Raw genomic sequence first — 22081 nt, 5'->3', positions numbered from 1 at the left:
AAACCTAGTGCTGGATTCAAACCTGGCTCTGCAGCCTTAATCCTGCACCTCAGGGGTTGGCTCTGAACAGCTTTTGGAATGTGGCACAACCCAAATTCACAGCACTTTGCCTACAGACCCAGGTAGCAGGTCATGTGGAGGCAGCAAATGGGCTCAACTTCTCTAACGCGCTCATTCGTGCCTGCTCATTAGTGCTCTGAGCCTCCCCCAGGTCTGTTTAGGGCCTGTGTTTGCACTGACTTCTTTCAGCAGCATCACCATCCTCTGATCAGGGATTATTTATGTCTGTTTAACTAATGCCCGGCTATGCATTGTTGGGCTGCTGCTCGCCTGAGCTATGAAAAAGCAATAGGATTTTATCTTTGCTTAAATAAAGCTGACTGAAGTTTAAATCATCTTTTTGCCTTCTGTGATGAGTCTTAGTCACCTGCAGACTTGCAGTACTTGTTGCATCATGCTGGTGTTGCTCCCATTAGAGTATTTGCACCATCCCACCTAGAAATACATTCAGCAGGAGTGAATTTCCCCTCCACTCAGCATATAGAAGGGCTGAGGGCAAGAGGGACAAGGACATAAGGCTGGGCACAGCCCCCAAAACTGTGCCCTGTGGTGCCCCTGCAGTGCCAGTGCTTCCCTGAAAGACCTTGTCTAGGGGGTGCCCACAGAGGCTGTTTCATTTGGGTCACTGAGCTCCCACAGCCTGGTGAGGACCAGCAGCACAAAAGCCCAGAGGACAGCACAGTGCAATAGTCACAGACCCCTTCAAACCATCCACCACACACCTCAGAGGACACAGAGACACCAGGATTTATTATGGGAAGTCCAGTACCGGCCCAAGAAAGGGATCTCAGAGTGATCTCCTATTATTAAAATTAACACAACTGTAATCTAAGATTAGATTATCTTCAACCTGCTTCTTGGCAAGTACCTCATTCATGGCTCACTGACTCAGCAGGAAGGGCTGATATCCCAAAGAAGTTACAATTCATTCACAGTGGTATTAGTGATGCTGCTCCCCTGCTATGCTTTTCCCCATGCTTACAGTAAGCCGCACTCCCCACCAGCAGCCCCATAAAGACCAGGATCTGCTTTCCCAGCCAGAGACAAGGCAGCTTCCTTCAAACACATTCCAGCCTGCTCTGCAGCAGTCCTTTCTGCCCCACTGCTGCTGTGGGGTTGATGACAGGGAAGTTATGATCCCAGCTAGCCTCCAAGCCCAGCTTCACCAAAAACGTGCTGGGCTTTCAAACCTGCAGTTTGCTGTCTGTGAAGAGCATGGGGTGAACAATGTTCAGCAATGTTCAGATGCTCCCTGGCCAGGTTTTGTTCCACAGGCTGTTATAGTCCCTGAGCACCCCCAAGGGGATGTGCAAAATCATGTATCCCTCAGTGCCATTCACTTTCATTATCATTTGATTTCTTAGCTCTATTACAAAACACTGCCTGCATAAGGTGACTGTGTAAACATGCAACAGCCGTACATCGGCCTCTCGTGGCTTCATGCTTTGCGTCTCAGGCAGGCGGTGCAACAGGGAGAGGGCCGGGCTCTGCAGCATCTCAGGGGTTCTGGTTAGTGGGGTCACATTTCAGCATGACTTTTACCCCTTCGCCCCTCTTTGTGGTCTCAAATGCCTCAAGAGCCTTTTCCAGGGGGAAGCGGTGTGTAACCAAGGGCTTGACGTTGATCCGCTTGGATGCAAGCAAGGAAATGGCCACAGGCCACCTGTAAGGGAAACAGCAAGAAGTGAAAGCTTGGAGCCTCAAGGAAAACAGAGGGAGGAACCTGGCTTCATTACAGTAATTTGTTCAGCCCAGGCAACCAAGGGAATTCTGCCCACAATCTTCCATGTAACAGGAAGGCAAATGCAGCCAGCTTTTCACACAGCTGCTTAGGATCTCCCAGCACAAAGGGCTGAGAGCAAGTATCAATCTTCTCAAGGATGTTGGGAAGGAAAGCCATGGAGACACCACCAGTGGTGAGACTCACGTGTTGCAGTAGCGGAATATCCCCCGGATATCGACCTCCCGCACCGCAGCATTCACAATGGGCACGGTCACCATCTCAGGGCCCAGCCCCACCAGCACCAGTGTCCCTCCAGAACGAGTGGCCTGGAGAAAAGACACACTAATATATTATACTTTGCCATCTGTCTAAAAATAAAGGTGCTCTTTGTGGCTGTGATGGATTGCCTGGGCACAGTGAAAGAGCTGGGAGAGGCAGGATGCTGCCAGGAGACCCCAAGTGTGAAACACATGATAAACAAGGTACTCTTTCAAAAATCCCTGAGGGATTTTGTTATCTAAACCTCATTCTGAAAAATGACTGGCGCTTTTCTAAGTCCCTCTTTACTGGGACTTAATGAAAGATTCTGTTCTATTTGTACCAGCTACATTATGCTACTGTGTAGCCACACCTGGGTTTCACGGTGCTCCTTTAGTCTCTGTTAAGCACACCTAGCATCAAACCAGACAGTTATCTCAGTGTTGTCTGCAAAGGCTGACTTTTTAATCATCCCTTGGTGGATAATTTGTCCCCAGTTTGTGGATTTCCAGTCATCTTCTCTCCCCTGCGCTAAGCCCACTGAAACTGAGGGAACGGTACTGAAAGAACTGTCATCCATCACCAGGTCTCAGAAAGGGAAAGCAAACACCAGTACTGCTCTATCCCAGGGACAACTGGTACTCACATAAATGCCGGCCTGGATACAGGCTTGGACTCCGGTGCACTCGAGAGTTTTCTCAGGCATGCAGCCAAGCAGACTTTCCACTTTGGCAGCCACCTCCTGCGGGGTCTCATTCTTTACCTGAATGGTATAATCTGCCCCCACTTCCTTGGCAGTCTGCAGGCGAGAGGCAGATAAATCTGTGGAAGGACATAACATGTCAGCAACAGTTCAACACACAAATCAGAGGGGGAGCAAGAACCTGAGCTTGCAGTCTGCTTCCTACCCCCATCTGACATGCAGAACCATCCTGTTCAGTGTCCAGCTCTTACTACCTCAAGATGAGTTGCATGAATTTCTGTAGCCCACCCAGGCCAAAGAGTTGCCCAGCCTTGATGCAAGCAGATGACTGCCATCAAGGAGGCTGATGGAAGCACATGTGGTTGAGGCCTGAATACAGGCTCACTGTGCACAACCAGGAAAGGGTCTGCATCCCCTCTCTTGAATTCACACAGGCTTCAGTGAGGAGGTAGGGAGAAAACGTGCTCATTTTTAGGGAAGGCAGTGAAGAACAAGCAGAGGAATCTGTCAAGAAAAAGGCAAAAGGCAGCCTATTGTGAAACAAAATCCCAACACTTACTTCTTCTGTATTCTCCTTCCATGGGTTAGGTTTAGTTAAGGGCTATTGCTGACACCCCCAGGGATATCTTTCAAAGGACACCTGCAGACAGAGGCTTTGATTTGAAACCCAATGGCCCACAGATCACCCTCCTACAGACAGCACAACACCTAGAAGTGTTTCTGGTCCATGATCTGTATCTTGGACACTGAGTGTTCTCTCTTCCACATGACCCCAAGCCCCACTGAGGACAGGGACATCTCCAGACAGGAGGAGCTGGACACTAACTGTAGTAAAAAAGAAAGAGAAGCAAATGATCGAGAAGGCAGTGTGGTTGGACTTGGTGATCTTTAAGGTCTTGTCCAACCTCATCAATTTCACGATTCCATGATTTCCATTTAGGAATCATCTCTTTGCCTGCTAAAGCCATGATCTGCAGGGGCCCGTGTGTTTGCACTGGGAAAGAAGTCTGAATCAAAGGCAGAGAACAGGAGTGAGGACTGGTGAGTCCACTGCTCTGATGTGAGCCGCTATGAGTCAGCCAGAGTGCTGGAAGGATGCGAGGCCAGAGAATGTGCCCTGCCCATCATGCAGGAAACATAACCTTACTGCCAGGATAGGTGATGGACATGTCCCTGCTGGCAATGAGAAGGCTCCTAGCCAGGTGCAGGCACACCCAGAGATGAGCACCCAGGAGAGCTTCGGGGGAGTTTCAAGAAGGAAGAACAAAGGGTTATAAAACACCAGAAAATGATGAAAAGCCAAGGCTGGAAACTCAGTGCAATAGCACCCTGGAAGCCCCAAAAGGTGAGGCTGCAGGAGTCATGAATCACCTCTATCCTTCCCAAGCTCTGAGCACTATGGCCAGTGTGTACTGTCACACTTGGCACCAAGCTGCACTCAGGGACTTCCCAAACAACAAAAGCTGCTAGTTTTCAGGCACTTCAAGAGCTAAGCCTGGCAGGGCTGGTGTCTCTCAAATCTCAGTGTATGGGAGCAAAGCCCAAGGAAAAAAAACACACACTTCTCCTGCAGCCAGTGTCAGCTTCCTCATCTGCTCAAAGGAAGTCCTTGCACAGGAAAGGAATGCAGGAAGAGAAGCAATACCATCAGATTCAGGCCTCTGGTAACATCTTAGTGCACTTGGCCTGTGTGAATCACTGTTAAACATTCACTAAAGCTGCCAGAACTGCAGGTTCTCCAATCCAAAGACTACTGTTTTGTCCAGCACCTGTGAGTTTGTAGGACCAAGTTGTTTAGATTTTAAACCCCACGTAACTCTTGGAGGTAAATGCTCACTTAAAGAATTACAGGGCTGCCTCTTGCCTTTAGGCAGAAATTAATGTTCACTTCCCAGCCAGAGATAATCAGTGTTCTCACTGCCACTCTAAGTAGCCCAGTCTTGCATCTCTAATCCCACAGAAGTTAGAAAATCACACTTAAGTTTCTTATAAGCCAGTTTAACTGGGAAATGTTCTTGAAGCTCTCACGTGTTCTGTGTTGATCGACCTTCATAAAGGAGCTGAACCTGGTCAAGTTATTCACCTTCCCTGACACCAAATTCCAGGGTTTCCAGAGGCACCAGTACTCAGGACTTGAGATTTAAATAGCACAAGGGGAAGAACATCCCTTAGGCAGGAAATACCAAGTGTATTTTAAATGATAGAAAAAGGCAAGACAGTCCAACACTCTCATAGAAATATCTGACCACTGCTTCACTTGCTTGGGGCATAGGGCTGCTCTTCTACACATCTTTAAGGACAGAAGGTTATCAGAAGCACCAGTATTTTGTATCAGGTAAGCTGCCATAGTTGGTAGGAAAGCCAAGCTCTGGTGCACACGAGGAAGGGTAGAGCTGAGTGTCAGTCTCTAACTACAGTGCTGGAGTTCCTTCCGAAGCTTTCCAACACCTGTTGGCTCCAGCTCTGACAGCAGCCATAAGAGGTGAGTTCTGCCAACACTCAGGGAAAGCTCTGCTAGCAAGTTATGCACTCATGCATAGTTTTCCAAAACAAACATTTAAAGCAATGAGCTTCCAGAGTGCTGTGCAAAGTTCTCCACGGACAAACATAAAACTTGTGTGAGATGAACTAAATGAATTTGGTGGCAGACGACAAAAAGGTCTTGTTGATCAGTCATCTCACAGGTATCGGTTCCTAAAGCTGACACCAAAAGCAGTTCCTTGAGAAGCACAGCAAAATCCCCAGACACAACAAGGCAAATGGAACCCTTTGCTCAGTTCATGTCACATATAAATATTAGACAACAAGTCAAATGGAACCCTTGACTCAGCTCATGTGCACAAATATTTGACTAGAGGCAGCACCTGCGTGGGTATCTCAGAGTATCTCAGCCCCAGGCGGGCAATGTGCAGATATGTGTAGGGCAGGATCGTTACCCAGACCTCGCTCACCCTACAAAGCAGGTACCAAGAACTCCCTACGGTCACCTGGGACAGATGTTGCACAGATCTCTAGTTTACAGACAGCAGCTCCCTGAGCTACAGGGAAGACCACATTGGAGCAGGATCGGGGCACTGGGGTGATCCAGCAGCCTGAGCCCCACCAACCCCTGCCAGCTCATCAGTCTCTTCCCCACCCATGGACTGGGTCACCCACCAACCTCTGCAGTAGCTCAGCTCTGCGGCAAAGGTATGATACAAGAGATCAAGCTGACCTTCCTGTTATGGCAACCATCATCCTTGGATGACAACACTTAGCAAAATCTAAGGCCTGAATTGATTACATCCAGCAAGCACACCCTGCAGGGTGGGGCCAGCAGAGCAAAATATGCCCTTGACTCGGCAGAATGAGCATTTTGGGAGGAGAAGGCAATAAGCAGCCTCTGGTTTTGATGCAAGCTATTACTGAAGGATCCTTCCGGAAAAACAAAAGGGTGGAACCTTAATTTTGTCTCTCAACTTGAAGACTGAAAAACAATAACCAAGAAGTCAAAAAAAGCTGGTCCAAAGTGGGGAGATGAAGCAACAGCCTTCTGAAAGAACCATGTTGGGGCTTTGGCCCAGAACACTTTGGCTTGCCGCTTAGTGAGATCTCCACACTCAGAGGTTTTCCAGACCCAAACAAATAGATGTTGGATTGTATCTCTCCAGGATGCAGTTAGGCAAGGATTTCTGAAATGCAGGATTCCTGAAAATACCATTTTGGTCACTAAGAGTAATTAGTGGAGAAGGCACTCCTTAGCACAAAAGCAGCTAGACAGGCTGCAGAGGGACATGTGTCTGGACACAGAAATGACCATGACAATACTTTCTCCAGACCACCATCTAGAACTACAAGAGGGAGGAGAACAGATTGCCTGGAGCAAAGCACCAAGAAAAGCATCAAGGAGGGAATAAAATACACTGAGTTTGCTTGCCATCAGGGTAAAGATTAGAAGCAGACACAGTCAATGTTTATAAGCATTATAAGGGAAGAGAAAATCTGATAATCAGGACGCCTTGTTTTGTGAGTCAACAGCACAACTTAAACCAAAACCTGAAAGCTGAGGTCAGAAGAACTCAAAACAGAAAGAAACAAGCAGTGAACAGAGGCAGCAGAAGCAAAAAGAGCATCTGCAACTATAACACTTGTAATGCAGAAGCACTGCCTCTTCTCAAGAGACCTGCTCAAATTCCAATGGAAGCTTCTAGGGCTTGATCTGATAACCACTCATTGGCCTCTGGTTTATTCCCCCGGAAGCAATGCAGCTATTCCATTTGCACAAGCTACCTCTGCTAGGAAGCAGGTGTAATTACCCTGGTCCAAAAACCTCGCAGAGAAGCAACAGTTGCAACCTGTATGCTCTATAGATTCTAATTAGGGCAGAGATTCATAGAATCACAGAATCACCGAAGTAGAAAAGACCTACAAGATCATCCCGTTCAACTGTCCATCACCAATAGTTCTCACTAAACCATGGCCATTACAAAATGTCTAAATGCTCCCTGAACGCCTCCAGGGTCTGTGACTCCACCACCTCCCTGCGCAGCCCATTCCACTGCCTGACCACTCTTTTAGAGCAGCAGTATTTCTTAATATCCAGTCTAAATCTCCCCTGGCACAACTTGAGGCCATCTGTCTTATCACTACTGACACAAGAGAAGCTGACACCCAGCTCACTACAATCTCTCTTCAGGTAGTTATAGAGAGTGATAAGGTCTGCTCTGAGCCTCCTCTTCTCTGGACTGACCCATCCCAGCTCCCTCAGCTGCTTCCTGTAACACTTGTGCTCCAGACCCCTCACTGTTCCACTGCCCTTCTCTGGACACGCTCCAGGGCCTCAATGTCTTTCTTGCAGCAAGGTGCCCAAAACTGAACACAGCACCTAAGGTACAGCTTCACCAGTGCTGAGTACAGAGCAACAATCACTGCCCTGTTCCTGCTGGCAACACTATTTCTGATAAAAAACAGGATGCCTTTGGCCTTCTTGGCCACCCGGGCACACTGTTGGCTCATGTTCATCAATCAATACCCCCAGGTCCATTTTCTCTACACAGTCTTCCAGCCACTCTGCCCCAAGCTTGTAGTGTTGCCTGGGGTTGCTGTGGCCAAAGTGCAGGACCTGGCACATGGTCCTGTAGAACTTCATCCCATTGGCTTCAGCCCAGCAATCCAGCCTGTCTGTCCTGGAGAATGAGATATTTATTAAGATACCCTCCAAAAAAGCACACTACTAGTACATTCAGGGACAGGCATGAGGTGTCCAAGCAGCTACCCTGAAGTAAAAGCAAGGTATCATGTGAAAGAAGCATGCTTCTAAGGATTGAAAGGACTTACCTGTAACTACCACTTCTGCTGCACCCATCATCTTGGCTATAATCACACTAACAAGGCCAATTGGTCCTGGGTACAAAGGGCAGAAAAAGTACATTTACAACTGTCAGACAGCACCAGCTGCAAAATCTGAATGTGCCTAGAGCTGGGCTCTGCCTGTGCTTCCAGGTGGGCAGCTCTTGGATCACAGCGTCAACACAATCTCAGCATAGTGAGAACAGATGTGGAGAGCAGCTACTGCTAAAGGAGGACTCTGAAATGAAAACTTCACCTGGTCCTCTGCTCCCTTGAGCTGACTGGCACAGCATGCCTTGTACTTTGCATTCCGGCTTCTTGGAGTGCAGCTCTGCAGTGCAGCATGGGCAAGGACAGCCTCAAGGTCTCCCCTGGCACTGCCAACACTCTCCCATAACCCACACTTACATCTGAGTCTAGAAGCATAGCCTGCACCCTGTCCATCCCCCTCTGTGCCACTGCTGTCAAAGAACACAGGGACTGAGGATTTCTACCATACCTGAGCCACTTACGAAGACTTTGCTTCCCAGAGTGACTCCTGCTCTTTTGCAGGCATGGATTCCCACTGAAAGCGGCTCAATAAGGGCCCCTTCTTCAAAGGTAACATTATCTGGAAGCCTGCAAGAGTCAGACACAGGGCAACAGTCACCAAGGAGGTTTTTAAGAGTGATGAGAAAAGCAGTGATACTTGAAGATTAAACAATGAGTCTAATTAACCATTGCAAAATACATTCTTACCTGAGAAACGTACGACTGGAAGGCATTTCAAGAGGTTGCATTGCCTAAGTACCCAACACAGAGACCCACAAACTTCTCCACACTACCTGTAGGTTGCCCTACAGCTGCGACCCACCAGTGAAACCCCCGATCCCTCATCTAGGTAGAGCCACGTAGCCCCATCAAATCATAGAATCTTCTGAGATGACAGAGACCTTTAAAGATCATCTAGTCCAGCTCCTCCATGCTTCAGGAAACACCTTGCTACCTAGCACAAGCCAATGGTGATGCCACATAAAGCAAAGGCAGCCAGAAGCAGGGCTCGTCATCATGCCCTGGACATGATACATGAAGTGTTTCAACCAGCGGACTGGTCCCTGAAGAAAGCACGGATGCATACAAAGGGTATCAAACACCTTTTGGACAGAAACAGAAGCATAAGGCAGATAGCAAAACTGCTGGAAAAAAAAAAAAAAAAAAGCAGAGGAAGGGTGAATCCCTTCTGCACTGCTGACGGAAATAAATCCCAGACTTTCAGAAAGCCACCAGCATGGCTGCACAGCGAGTGCTGGGACAGCATTGGGAAGCTCAAGGTCAGAGCTCAGCCAGGCCACCATGAAGACAAAGCAATGGAAATGAGAGTTGTGGGAAGGCAGCTGTAGTACATCTCTATGTCTCTTATCTCCAGGAGGTATTAGGGGGCTGATTCCAAGAGTTTGGATGCCTAAGAGTATGGCATCACATCTTGCAGAAAGACGGAAAATACTTGCCCAGATGTGCAAATGCCCACTGAGCTCTGCCACCAGCTTTTCTTGGCAAATCTGTGCTGACAGAGCAACTTCATGTACAGAATCACCTTCTACATCACAAGGCCATGGTGCTGCTGATCTGAACCCAGGAGAACCAGGCTGTGTTTCAGGTTAAGCAAAAAAATAAATAAATGTAATTAACCAAAGTAATATCCCCAGATATTCAAAGCAGGAAAGAGAGCAGACCTCTCCCTAAAATAATACAGATAATACAGCCAATTCCTCCCCAACAAGAACCTGTGATTTGTTTTCAGAAAATATTATTTTAATGAAGCAGGCAAAATCAGTGATAGCAGGTCTGCATGGCAAGAAGTTAGGCCCATACAGAGCAGCATCTCATTCTGTCAGCAGCTGCTTGGGATCCAGTTTGAAAGGACCTTCCTGCCTGAGGACGCTCATGAGAAGAAAAAGCATTCAGATGCCTCCTTCAGAATGATTTATCCTGAACACTGTCTCTGCAGACACCAAAGATCAGCTCTGGTGAAGTCTTTGCTTCACACAGACTGAGAAAGAAAAGCTCCAGATAGAGACCTGTCTCAAGGGACCAGAATCTTACCCTAATTTTACCTTCTTGTGTAAATGCACTTACACGGGTATAATACCGTACAGGTTTATGCAATCTTTAGCGTAGTAATTTGCTGGAGTACTTAAACATGGGTTTGCTCTTAAGCAAACATGTCGATCCTGCCACAATTAAGAGTACACTCAAGTTTGATCAAGTGGATATGAAAACAGGTGTGTAATACTGGCAGCTCAGTGGGGCCATTCAGTGCCACATAAGAAAAAACAGCTTAGTGGGGATGCTGTTTTCTCTTCCTGTTCTGCTATAACCAGGGTGACTGTTTCAAATGCCAGAGTGAAGCGTCAGCAACTGATGTGGTGCTTCCTGAAAAGCAGCAATAATACTGGAATCAAAGACCTGCAGGCACAGTTGTAGGAAGGCAAGGATATAAAGAGACAAAAGACTCCGAGAGCAGGGACCATGCGGGGAAAGGAAATAATTATAAGGTGAAACAGCAGTGACACTGCACAAAATATGCAGGAAACGTCTGCTGATGTCTGGCGCCAGAGGGGACAGCTACACCTGCCCGATAAACACTTTGCAAAGTGGCTGCCGTCCCAGCCTTTACATGTCATTCATGGATCAGAAAGCAAAAAAACCTGTTGTGTTCAAGTAAAGAGCGCTCACTGTGATACTCAAAAGGGCCAAGGGTGACTGCTTCACCTAATCCCCCTGCAGGGACTACACGTTTGTCTGCAAAGGGTGCAGGACTGACCTGTAGCAGTAGCTGGCACTGTGCTTGTAGTAGCGGCACAGGTTCCCATCATCAGGAGGTGTTGCACAGAAGAAGATGGTTGGAGACAGGTTGTAGCGGCCAGTTTTGCAGAACTCATCGGTTTCTCTTGGGACACCAGGCTCAATGGCCACACGGTCACCTGCCAGGGGTGAAAGCAGAGTGTGTTACTGAGAGGGAAGGTGGGCACATAGTATGGGGTAGCTCAGAACAGCATGAAACCCTGGCATGGGAGAAGCATGAAAGACATCTGTTAGCTGAGAAAGATCACACTGCTCACAGCAGGCAAGTTCCCAACACTTCCTTTACAGAGGCCTCCTCCCCAAGACCTTTGCAGTTAGATGAAAAGAACTGGGGTTTCAGAGGCACAGCCACAGAGCAGATGGAGGCTCAGTCACATACAAATCTCTCTCCAGCTGCACTGAGCCTCAATAGATGAAAAGACAGTCCTCAGCCTAAGCAATCCCACACTGATCAGATCTCATTCAAAATGTCTCGCAATCAGAATAAGAGACAATTAAGACAAAGCAGGAAAATTCTGCCAGTCACTAAGCTGGAAAGGAACTCAAGATGCAGAGGTAACAACCAGGAATGAGGCAGGACATATCAGAGAACAGAGATAGCTTGATACCAATGATAGCGTATTCAGGGTGGCTGGGAAGACACACACTGCAAAACAACAAATAATAATTTAAATGTACCTATATGGTAGAACAGGCTACAAGGAAAAAAATGGTGGGATCACATTATAAATACACTAGGGACAGAAGACGGTTCCTTTTTATTTGCCAGAGAAAGTCAGTCAGTGCTAAACTCTCTCAGCTCTCCAGCAAAAGGCTCTTAATTAGGTACAGTGACAAACGAAAGGAAGGACTGATGTGAAGATCTGCTCTAGCTCACTACGACATATCTGTGATAAGGCACCCAGGGAATGTCCAGGGGAGAGCAGGACAGGACATGCTGAATGTTTTCCCAGCCTCCCATTACATTCAGTTTTGGGAATAACCAGGCTGTATGTGGTTTCTCTGCACTTCATAATCTGCAGCAATTTCTCTTCCTCCTTCATCTGCACTGAATTTCATCTGCATCCCAGCACCCATGTACCCTGCTACCTCCCTCTAGTCCTCCTCTCCAACTCTGCTTAACTCATAGTCATCAGCAAATGGCAAAGTTTGCTGCTAAGTCCATTTTCTAGGACATTTCTGCAAACTGCAGAGGTCACAACGTGAGGCCTCATACAGTTGCTCCAATAGCCCTCTCCACTGCAGGAGGCCACTTGCTCCTTCATGCACACACACACTGAAGAAACATTAACAGCAGGTTGTTGGCAAGAGCAATGCGTGCGGTTTCTGAAGCTTTCTCCAGCTTTCTCAAAAGGCACCTTTTATCAGCACACATTCTGACCTGCAATAAAAGGAAATCGGGGCAGATCAAGGTAACACAAGGTACTGAGATATTCCTAAGAAAAACACAAACCACAGCAGTCAAGTTGGGTGATACATAGCACCGTGGCACTCTCAGAGGAGGGTCAGACTGTGTGACCCACAGCCCATAAAAGCAGATGCATCACTGCAGTGGAAAAGCACAGCCTGTTATCAATTTACTCTCAGGAAAACAAAAAAACTCCAAAGACAGACTCGATTCTAATCACCTGGTTTCAGATGTGTCACTCCCGCTCCCACTTTGATGACAGTCCCGGAAGCTTCGTGCCCCAACACCATGGGGTCCTTCACAACAAAATCTCCAATTCGACCGTGCTGCCAGTAATGAACATCAGAACCACAGATCCCAACAGAATGCATCCGCAGGAGGACCTCTGCCAGGAAGGGAAGAAAGGTTCCATGAAGAAAAACACCCTCTCTGACGCCGGGAAAGAGACACATTCACTGTCCTACAACCATGGTCAAACCAGCTCTGAAATATCCAGATGTACTGGAATTAAATAGATGCGCCAGAACTGCATATAAATGCTTTAAGGGCAGATGGCACATCCATGAGACATGCTGAAATACTCCAGGATTTTCATTTCAGGAAAGCTTAAAATAGGGCGAGATCCCTGTCAATAAAAGCTAAAAACAAGCTGAGACGGGCATGCTGACTCCTGAAGCAAACACAAAAGAGCAAGTACATTTAATTTCTCCTTCTCCCGAAGTTATAATTTCAGTCCTGGAGAGAGCAGAGGATCAAATTCCCATTCACCCACACATCTGGCCTGTTACTGTTTAGCCCTTCAGTAAGATCCTCTGGTTTGTCCCAAGAGCAGCGTAATGTGAAATACATGAAATAGGATGCAACAAAAGCCAGACACTTGGCTCCTTCTGAGACTGCTCCAGCTCTTCTTTTCAAAGGGAAACACAGCGCTATCAGCTGCAGATTCTTTTTTATTATTATTACTTTATACTTTCTCAGCTGTTTATACTATCATGGAGTGACAAAAGAGAATGAGAAAAGAAAACAGAGCAGCAAAGGCGACAGGCAGAACCAGCCATACCCAGACCTACCACTGGGACCCGGTTCCGGGATCGGACGGTTTTCCTGTGGACAAACAGAAAAAGACAAGAGGGACTCAGCTGCTTGTTGCCCCGAGACATGGCGGATGCCCTGCCCCTTGAATCATCCAAGGCCATGCTGGACAGGGCTCTGAGCAACGAATGTAGCTGTGGATGTCCCTGTTCACTGCAGGGAGTTGGACTAAACAATCTTTAAAAGTCCCTTCCAACTCCAAGGATTCTATGGTTCTGTGATCATACTACAAAGAAACTATTCTTACTACAGAGCAATAACTAAATGTATAGGTCACTTGTAAATGCCACTGTAAACCATTTTTAAAGTCACATCCACCAATATGCATGAACACCTCTTCATGAGATGAGTAATAATTGCAGGCTTCTGAAAGTCACCACAAAGTGCTGGCTGTTGGCCACAGGTCATCCTTCCTCCCAAACAGTCTGTAAGCCTTTGCTGATCTCCCCCAGTTACTTCAAAAGACAAAGGAAGAGTTATGTTGGGTCTTACAACACTGAGATGGAACGATGCAGTGTCACTCCACTGCATGTTGTGCTTCCAAACATCCCTGAAGTCTGGGGTCAAGAACACAGAAAGGGCACGTGAACATCCCACCTTTAAAGAAGCTCTGCCATACATTCCTTCTCTGTGTTAAGAAAGTAAAGGAAAGAAGGTTACGTTTATTTTCCTGTTAACAATAAGAAATTCACCAAAAGCCCACCTTTAGGGTCACGCTTCTAAGAAAGCCCTCACTAAAGCAGTACGCACTAACCCTGCTCTCTGCAGATCCCACTTGCTGCTCAAATTTTCATGCATCCTAGAGCCCTTTGCCCAGAGGCCTAGACTGGGCATGTGTCCTCTGAGCAGATCTGTTCCCAGAGCTCCTGTTAAAACACAGCAGCTACTAGGAAACATTTGGTGGACATCAGAGAATAGTGAGCCCACAGCTGCTGTTTGCTGTTTGCAGTGCTTACCTCTGGCTGTATCTTCTTGCAAGAGTGCCTGCAGTATCTAGCTAGCAATGAAAGATATCCAAATTCAATGGACAAAAGGAAATTTTCCGGAAAGTTTCAGTAACAAAGTGAAATTTAATGAGTGCAAACACAGATATGGAAATCCTGAAGCTCATATGTACATAACCCCGGTCACAAAGCTGTAGGCTTACAGACTACAGGGGTACTGCATCACAGGTGGGAACTGGGGGACATGCACTGGGGCAAGGCGAAGGGAAGCTGGATAGAAGTTGACCCAGGCACACATCTCCCCCAGCATATTCAGTACACCTACTGAATAACCAGTCAACCCAAATTCTGTTGACTGCAGTGTGAAGTGTGCTGAAGTCAATTGACTGAAACTGACAATGAAAGGTATTTATTTGGGAGGGAGGCAGCTCTGTCCCACCAAGGACACATTTGTTTTTAAATAAGTTGATCTTGACACAAGCCCTAATGCAAAAAATGCCTAACATGTGCAGTCTGGTAACACATCGTCTCAGCTACCCCAAAGGGATCAAACAGTCTTTTGTCAATGGCTAGAGATAAAAACAAAGCCAACTTTCAGCTGACACTGTGTAGGTGGGGTTCCTCGGTCCAAAGAAAAACACTTCATTTTTTTTTTTTTCTTTTCAGTAACAGCTGTGCCAAATGACAGATGTTTTAGTGGAAAATGAATCCTCCAGCTTGATTTGTTAAAAACATAATGACCCAAAACTCCACATTTCTGGCCAAACATTTCTGTCCATTGCTCATGGTGAAGTCCAGTGACAGCAATAGGTCTGACTGAGGCTTTGAAGCGAGTGCAGCATTTTGTTCACTGAAATAAGATATATTAAGAGAGGAAGGATACAAACCAATATACCTTGAAGTGGCAGAAAACAGAAAGCTGCTCTAACTGTACAAGACTGAAAGAAGAATTAACAAAAATATATCAATATATTTTCACATAACATAGATCAGAATCTGAATTCACAACTGTCCCTGTGGAAGACAGGTTTGGAAGGCTACGGGTATCATGGGAAAGACTATCTCACCTAACTCTACCCATCAGTGATGCCAAAGTTTCCTATTCTATCTCTTAATATGGCCAGTGGGGCACTGCAACAAGAGTACTGGGGCAAATAAACACAGAAGTCCAACCCCCCTGCAATGAACACTGACATGTACAGCTAGGTCAGGTGCTCAGAGCCCCATCCAGCCTGACCTTGAACATCTCTGGGGACAGAGTATCCACCACCTCTGGCAGTGGGCAATCTGTTCCATCACATCAATATTCGGTAAAACACATTCTCCTTACATCCAACCTAAATCTTCTCTCTTGAAGTTTGAAACAGTTTCTCCTCAACCTATCAAAACAGACCCTGCTAAAGAGCCTGTCCTCTTCTTTCTTACAGCCCCTTTAGGTACTGAAGGCCACTGCCAGGTCACCTCAGAGTCTCCTCCAAGCTGAACAGCCTCAGCTCTCAACCTGTCCTCCTATGGAGGCTTTCCATCACCTGGAGCATTTTCATGGCCTCTGCATGCACTCCAACAGCTCCGTGTCTCTCCTGTATTAAGGACTCCCCACCTGAATGCAGCACTCCAGGTGAGGTCGCACAGCACAGAGCAGAGGGGCAGATTCCCTTGCCCTGCTGGCTGTGCTGCTTCAGATGCAGCCAAGATACAGTTGGCTTTCTGAGCTGGAAGGGCACACTGATGGCTTATGTCCAGTACCCCCAGGTCATTTTCAGATGCAGGATTAGAGCCCAGACATAAAAATGGGATGAGCCAGCATCTACCCTCACAAGCCTCGTGCACCTTTCTGAATGACGGGACCTTGGGAACACGTTCTTGAACCAGAGACACCAGCTTGCTCCTCACTCACTCCGGGCAGCAGACAGGCTGTTGCTGCATGCCCTCGCAGCGAAGGCAGCATCAGGGCCGAGCTGCAGGGAGCCACGCAGGACTCCCCCACGTGAGCACCGCCCGGCCTTCGGTGTGCGCTCCGTGTGCTGCGCAGGATCGGCCCCGCTCCACCCCGCGATCCCACACCAGCACCTCCCGCAGGTCTGACGCCCTCCCGATGGTGACGGCTCTCCTGCCAGGCCTGTTTGTGCAGACAGCCACCCAGCACAGCACTCTGCCCACACAGCGATCCGCCCGGCACAAGGCCGGCACGGATGGGTTTGAAGCGCCGCTTAAAAGCCGGCACCTGCAGGGGCACGCAGACTGATGCACGTGTCCCGTTCGGCGCTCTCAGCGCTCCTTCCCAGCCATTAAGCAAAGCGTCACCTGCAACTGCCGCTTTCTGGGAACGCCTTGTCTCGGCAATCCCCGCCGGCTGCGCGGCCCTCCCGCCTGCTTCCCGCTCCCTCCGGCCCCCCTCCCCCGGCCCGTACCAGCCGCAGGTCCCCGGCTCGGTGCACTACCACGGCCAGGTTCTGCCCCAGCTCCGCCATGGCTCGGCTCGGCTCTCGGGTCCAAGGGCCGACGGCGGAGCCTCCCCCCGCCGCAGGGCCGCCCTCTGCCCCCAGCCGGCCCGGCGCCGCCCCGCAGGCCTCGCTCCCCCCGGCCCCGCCGCGGCCGGCAGCGGCCCGGCCCAGCCCACCGCCTGGCAGCCCCGCTCCGCCCTCCCGGTGCCCGCGGAGCCAGCCGGCCGGGGGCTGCGGGCCCGGTTCCCTCTTGGCCCCGTCCCCGCTCTGCGCGCACCGTAAACACAGCAACGTCTGCCGCGCAGCGTGGGGAGCGGGCGGCAGGCCTGGGGCCTTGCAGCCACACGGCGCCTGCTCATCGTTTCCCCGCAGGGAGGTGGGATTCGGGACCAAAGCTTGAGATTTCAGGCCTTCGAGGTGGCAGGTGTGCTTTCTGTCTGAGATCCCGTGCGGCCAGAGGTGTCTAAGATCTCCACCTCATTCACCCCTGTGTTTCCCCGAGCAGCCTGAAGCTGAGAGTTTTTGAGCCTTCGAAAACTCTTCCTTTGAAAAACAAAACAAACCAGTCAGGATGTGTCATGCAAGAGTTGCCAGAACCACTTAAAAATAGCTTCAACTCCGCATGTTGCTACTTCTTCCTGCTGCATTTGTTTGCTTGCATGAATGGGAGGCCCGAACTTCCTTTTCTTTTTTTACCTCGCAGCCAGGCGTGGGCTGAGGCATTTCTCTGCATCGGGGTCAGCTGCATCTGTTGTTCCCAGTGATGTTTGTCGGAGGCAGGGTGGAATTAGTGGCCGCAAGCTGACCTGTGGTTACAAGGGCAGGGGAAGGAGCTATGAGAGGGAAGCTGTGACAGGACTTGTTACTCAGTGTTTACACAGCAGTACACCTCCCTTGATGAAGCCCCAGTGTTTACACTTGTGCAAGTTGCAGGACAGTGAGTGGCTTGTCTCCTGAATGTGCTAATTTGCTGGAGGCACCTGCTTGTGGCTCTCCTTTATGGGACATGTCGCAGCCAGCCTTCAAGCCATCCGACAGGGCAGGCCGTCCTGCGTTCCAGAAATGTTTAGATGTGGTACTGAGGGATGTGGGTTAGTGGGGAAATATGGGCGGTAGGTGGACAGTTGGACTGGATGATCTTGGATGTATTTTCTGACTTTGGTGATTCTGTGATTTTATCTGCTGATTTTCAAGGAAAGCCCTAAGTATGCAGAGTTGCCCAGAATTAAGCCTCTCTGGGGATGCTAATGATTCCCATGCAGTCTAAGCTGTGCTTTGAATAACCCAGCAGACCGAAAGCTTGTTCTTCCAGCAGAAACTGGTGGTGCTGTCTCTTCTCAAGGCACAGCAATGCCCTTGGCCAGCACAGCCACGTGGCTGGACAGCTTCTGCTCCCTGCCCCGCTGAAGGAAGGCAGTTCCTTGGCAGCATTACGGCAGACAAACAGCTTTTTGTTGAGGCAGAACTGGTCCCTTCAGCTCTTCCACCCCTCCCTGCCAGGACTGCCAGCACTCCAACTTCCTCTCCTTCTCTTTTCAGCTTTTCTTCTGATTCCACTTCATGTTTTCCATCTGTATTTTCTCTGACAGTACTTGCTGTACAATGTGGGTCTAATCCTTAAATATCACAAGGTCTTGGCCAGCTGCTATAAAGTTCCTCTGAGACTCTGGTTTAGAAGAAGCTTTGGAGCTCCTATCATGGTTTATTTCTCATTGTTTGCCTTTCAGTGCTACCTGGCAAACACTTTTGACCACCAACCAAAGAAAGCTACAAATAAAAACTACTTAGGACCTGATCGTTTCTTTTTTGTTTCTTTTCCATGCAAGCTGGTAGGCCTCAACAACTTCTGACCACAGAGTGCGTGCATATTTCCCTCAAGCGTGGTAGTAGCAGTACTGTAAATGTCATGTCATAGTCATTAGTTTACAGTGCAAAATAGTCCGTGTTGGCAGACCAGCTTCACTTTACATCAGCTCAACAAAAATGTGTTTACCTAAAAAGCTGATGATCAGGATTGTTGTTCCCTTGCTAAGTGAGAGGACAGGTGCCTTGCTGACACGGATGTAGCTCAGTTTACTTCTATCAGGCAGACTCAGCATGCATTTTCAAGACATTCACCTATCTCTGTGCCTACGTGCCACCACTCAACCTGCCTTCTCCACCTATTACATAATTGAATTAATAAGAAATCTCCTAAACTGGTGGTTATTTGCATAGCTTACTATTACGGTTTCTTCAGAATCAATCCTCAGTTGCTTGCTTCATTTTTCCTGCTCAAAGGGCATCACGCTTTGGGTACTCCCATCAATTTGTATCTTATTTAATTTTCTTCGCAACAGTGATGCTTAGTTGATCATTCACCATCTGCTTATGAGAAAAGCATCCGGAGATCTTTCATCAGATTTTCAAGAGCATGGAGCACTTCCTCCTGTCCAGGGAGAGGTGGCTGTACCTTTTGTGTTGCTCACTGGGGCTGTCCTGTCCCTTGGTTCCATGTTTACTCTCAGAAATACAGAACTCACCACCAGCCTTTGTTACCAATGACTTTTGTGCAGATGGGGCATTTGTCCACACTTTCGTGCCATTGCCTGGAGCACTCCAAGCCCATGTACACTGCAGTGTGAGTCACTTGTTCTGCTCAAGAACAGGGGCCGAACTGCCCAGGAGTCACTCAAGGTAATTAGGTGACATGTAGGGGTCCAGGCAGGGCTGCTACTCGGAGAAACTCTACTCCACACCTGTCTCCTGCATCATGTATCAAGAAACACCTCTCTTCAGCCAGATTTCTCCTGAGCCTCTGGGTGGTGGCAAATCTGTCTACATTAACGTCAGTGACGGGTGGTTGAAGCTCTGGCTCAGGTACAGGAAAGTAGGGGTTTAAACCCCAGGTTCTATTCTCAGTACCTTAGAACAAAATGTTCTTTGGGGCATCTGCAGTTGCAAAACAGCTTTCCAAGCAGCAAGATATGTTTGCTGGTGCATTTCAAAGACTCTTGTACTTCTTTCCTTGCTCTGACATTGTCATAACAAAAACATTTCCGTACAACAGCATGTGTAGGTATCTGACCCACTGCTCCAATCTCCTGCTTTCTGAAGTACAGTTTTACTGACTTCACAGTCATTTTTTTTCACACAGGGAACTGCTAAATCTCCTCTAGCCATTGACCCCCCACCTCAATACCATGTGTGGGAGTTAAAGGTGGGAGCCTTGTCCAGCATGTGACTCTTGGGCTGCAAGTCCAGTGGAGTCATCTGGATTAACTGGTAACGTTTAAGCCATGGCTCCTCACATGCTATGGCCACACAGTGCCCTACTGAAATTCCTGCATGAATTCAATTCTGATATTAACCCTGCAAAGTTGTGCAGTCAAGTTGTTTGTACCCTGTGAACCCAGTGGCCTCTGCCCAGATCCTCCTCTCTAGTCTGCAACACATCAAAGTAACAAAATGAAACCTAGGTATTTGATTTTTTCTGAGCCTTATTCACTGAATTAAGATGAAGTAAGCAGGGCAGAGAAGTGCCATCATCAAAGGTTAGCATCATATAACAACAGATAGATGTAACGTAGTGGGAACAACTGTGAGTCTTATATCCAGCTCCTGTCCAAAGAAGGATTAACTGTGAAGTTAACCTAATCAGGCTGATCGGAGCCTTATCCAGTCTGGCTGGTGATATGTTCATGGCTGACGATCCCTTAACATATCTTTGTGCCTGTCCCATGGCTACACTGTACATGGAGTGTACATTATTTTCCTCAAGTCCAACTGGTGTGTTTCTAGTGCAATTTGAGCAATCGCTCGTTGTCTTTTCTATGGGCACCTCTGAAACGAGAAAAGTCTGATTCTATCTTCATAGTATCATAGTATCATAGTATCGTGCAATTGGAAGGGACCTTAGAGATCATCGAGTCCAACTCCCGGGATTCGAGCCCTCTAGTGTAGCAGAGCAGCACTTGTACCACTTTGCGCCACAGGGGGGATTCGAACCCGGGCCCTCCAGTGTTGCAAGCGGTGTTTCTTCTCTATATCCAGCCTCTACATAACAGAAGACAGCAATAACATTCCCCAGAAACCTTCTGTTTTCCAGGTGAAACAAGCCCAGCTGCTTCAGCATCTTTTCTTATGCCATGTTCTCCAGCTTTAACCAGGTCGGTGACCCTCTGCTGGACTTTGCAGTCAACCAGTCTTTCCTCTGGAAGGATTTACCCAAAGCTTCCATGAACACAGGCAAAATCTAGCAGTCACTGGAATTACTTCCCCTCTCTTGTGGCGTCTCTTTCTTTGTGTAGCACCCTGAAGCTACGTGTCTTTATAAGTATAGTTATTGTGCACCTTTCCTCTGTATCTTCTGTTCATACACCATTGGCACCTGAATGGTTTGAACTCACCATGTGGTACTTGGAGGTACCCATAGAGAAACAGCTTGGCACAGGCTTGGCAGTACAGTCAGCAGCCTAAGTTTTGGGCTGTTTATGTCATCATCTTTTTTGCCTAAGAAAGTATTTTTTCTAGAATGGCCTGGGTTGAAAAAGTCCACAGTGACCATCTAGTTTCAATCCCCCTGATATTTGCAGGGTCATCAGCCATCAGACCAGGCTGCCCAGAGCCACATCCAGCCTGGCCTTGAATGCCTCCAGACTTCTAGTGATGGAAGGATACAGAAGATTCCTGTATGCTTTTCAGAGCTTTTCCCATACTCATGGCACAAACCTTTCTGAAATCACCATTAAGTCTTCATAGGCAGCTGGGTATGATCCATGCAGGAGAGATGAGGCTGGCTTTAGGGCAAGAACTTTCATTTCTAGAGGACTGGCTGGTGGAGCAGGAAGATGGCAAGTGGAGCAGAGGTATGGGGTATCAGACCACCAGATGAACATGGCTTGATGAGAGATGCAGAGAGGTACCCAGAGAATGAATAGCTACAAGGAGGCTCTGAAGACAAGGAGGGAACCATCAGCCATACTGTGCTGAAGACAGTAAGCGTGGTAAGGAACAGCAATGGAGCTTGGATAATGCATAAGGAAGTTAGCATACTGAGGAACCAGGCTATGCAAAAAGTCAAGCTATTTGTTGTCAGGGATCAATACCCCAAGACAGACTGTGTGTGGGAGCAGATTTTGCATGTTGTATCTTCCTCATTCTGGGTCATTCACCGCAGTGTGTCACTGCAAGAACCTGGCCTTTCTTATCATGTGTGGCACTGGACTGGAACCAGTTGTTTGCTTTGATTTGCACTCACCTCAAATCTATGCCATCACCATTTGTGGTGAAGACTGA

At 48.1% G+C, this 22081-nt stretch overlaps 1 protein-coding gene across 5 annotated transcripts; it reads right to left on the bottom strand.

Annotated features, from left to right (window-relative positions):
- Window positions 1-785: 785 nt before the first annotated feature.
- SORD (sorbitol dehydrogenase) lies at window positions 786-17268 on the bottom strand. 5 transcript variants are annotated; one of them, XM_072345963.1, is made up of 9 exons: window positions 17082-17268; window positions 13395-13428; window positions 12545-12709; window positions 10876-11035; window positions 8572-8690; window positions 8061-8126; window positions 2688-2863; window positions 1988-2109; window positions 786-1723 (listed from the first exon to the last, which is right to left on the bottom strand). In XM_072345963.1, the coding sequence occupies exons 3-9, from the start codon at window positions 12693-12695 to the stop codon at window positions 1558-1560; spliced, it is 960 nt and encodes a 319-aa protein (XP_072202064.1). In that variant the 5' UTR covers window positions 12696-12709; window positions 13395-13428; window positions 17082-17268; the 3' UTR covers window positions 786-1557. The 5 variants fall into 5 exon arrangements, with proteins under 5 accessions (XP_072202064.1, XP_072202062.1, XP_072202063.1 ...); XM_072345961.1 differs by lacking the exon at window positions 17082-17268 and adding an exon at window positions 16772-16947; XM_072345962.1 differs by lacking the exon at window positions 17082-17268 and adding an exon at window positions 16772-16867 and having other exon boundaries at window positions 13385-13428.
- Between the last annotated feature and the right edge of the window lie 4813 nt (window positions 17269-22081).

This window comes from Excalfactoria chinensis, chromosome 10, assembly GCF_039878825.1.
Source record: "Excalfactoria chinensis isolate bCotChi1 chromosome 10, bCotChi1.hap2, whole genome shotgun sequence".
NCBI lineage: Eukaryota > Metazoa > Chordata > Aves > Galliformes > Phasianidae > Excalfactoria > Excalfactoria chinensis.
This window is presented reverse-complemented; position numbering and strand designations above follow the sequence as displayed.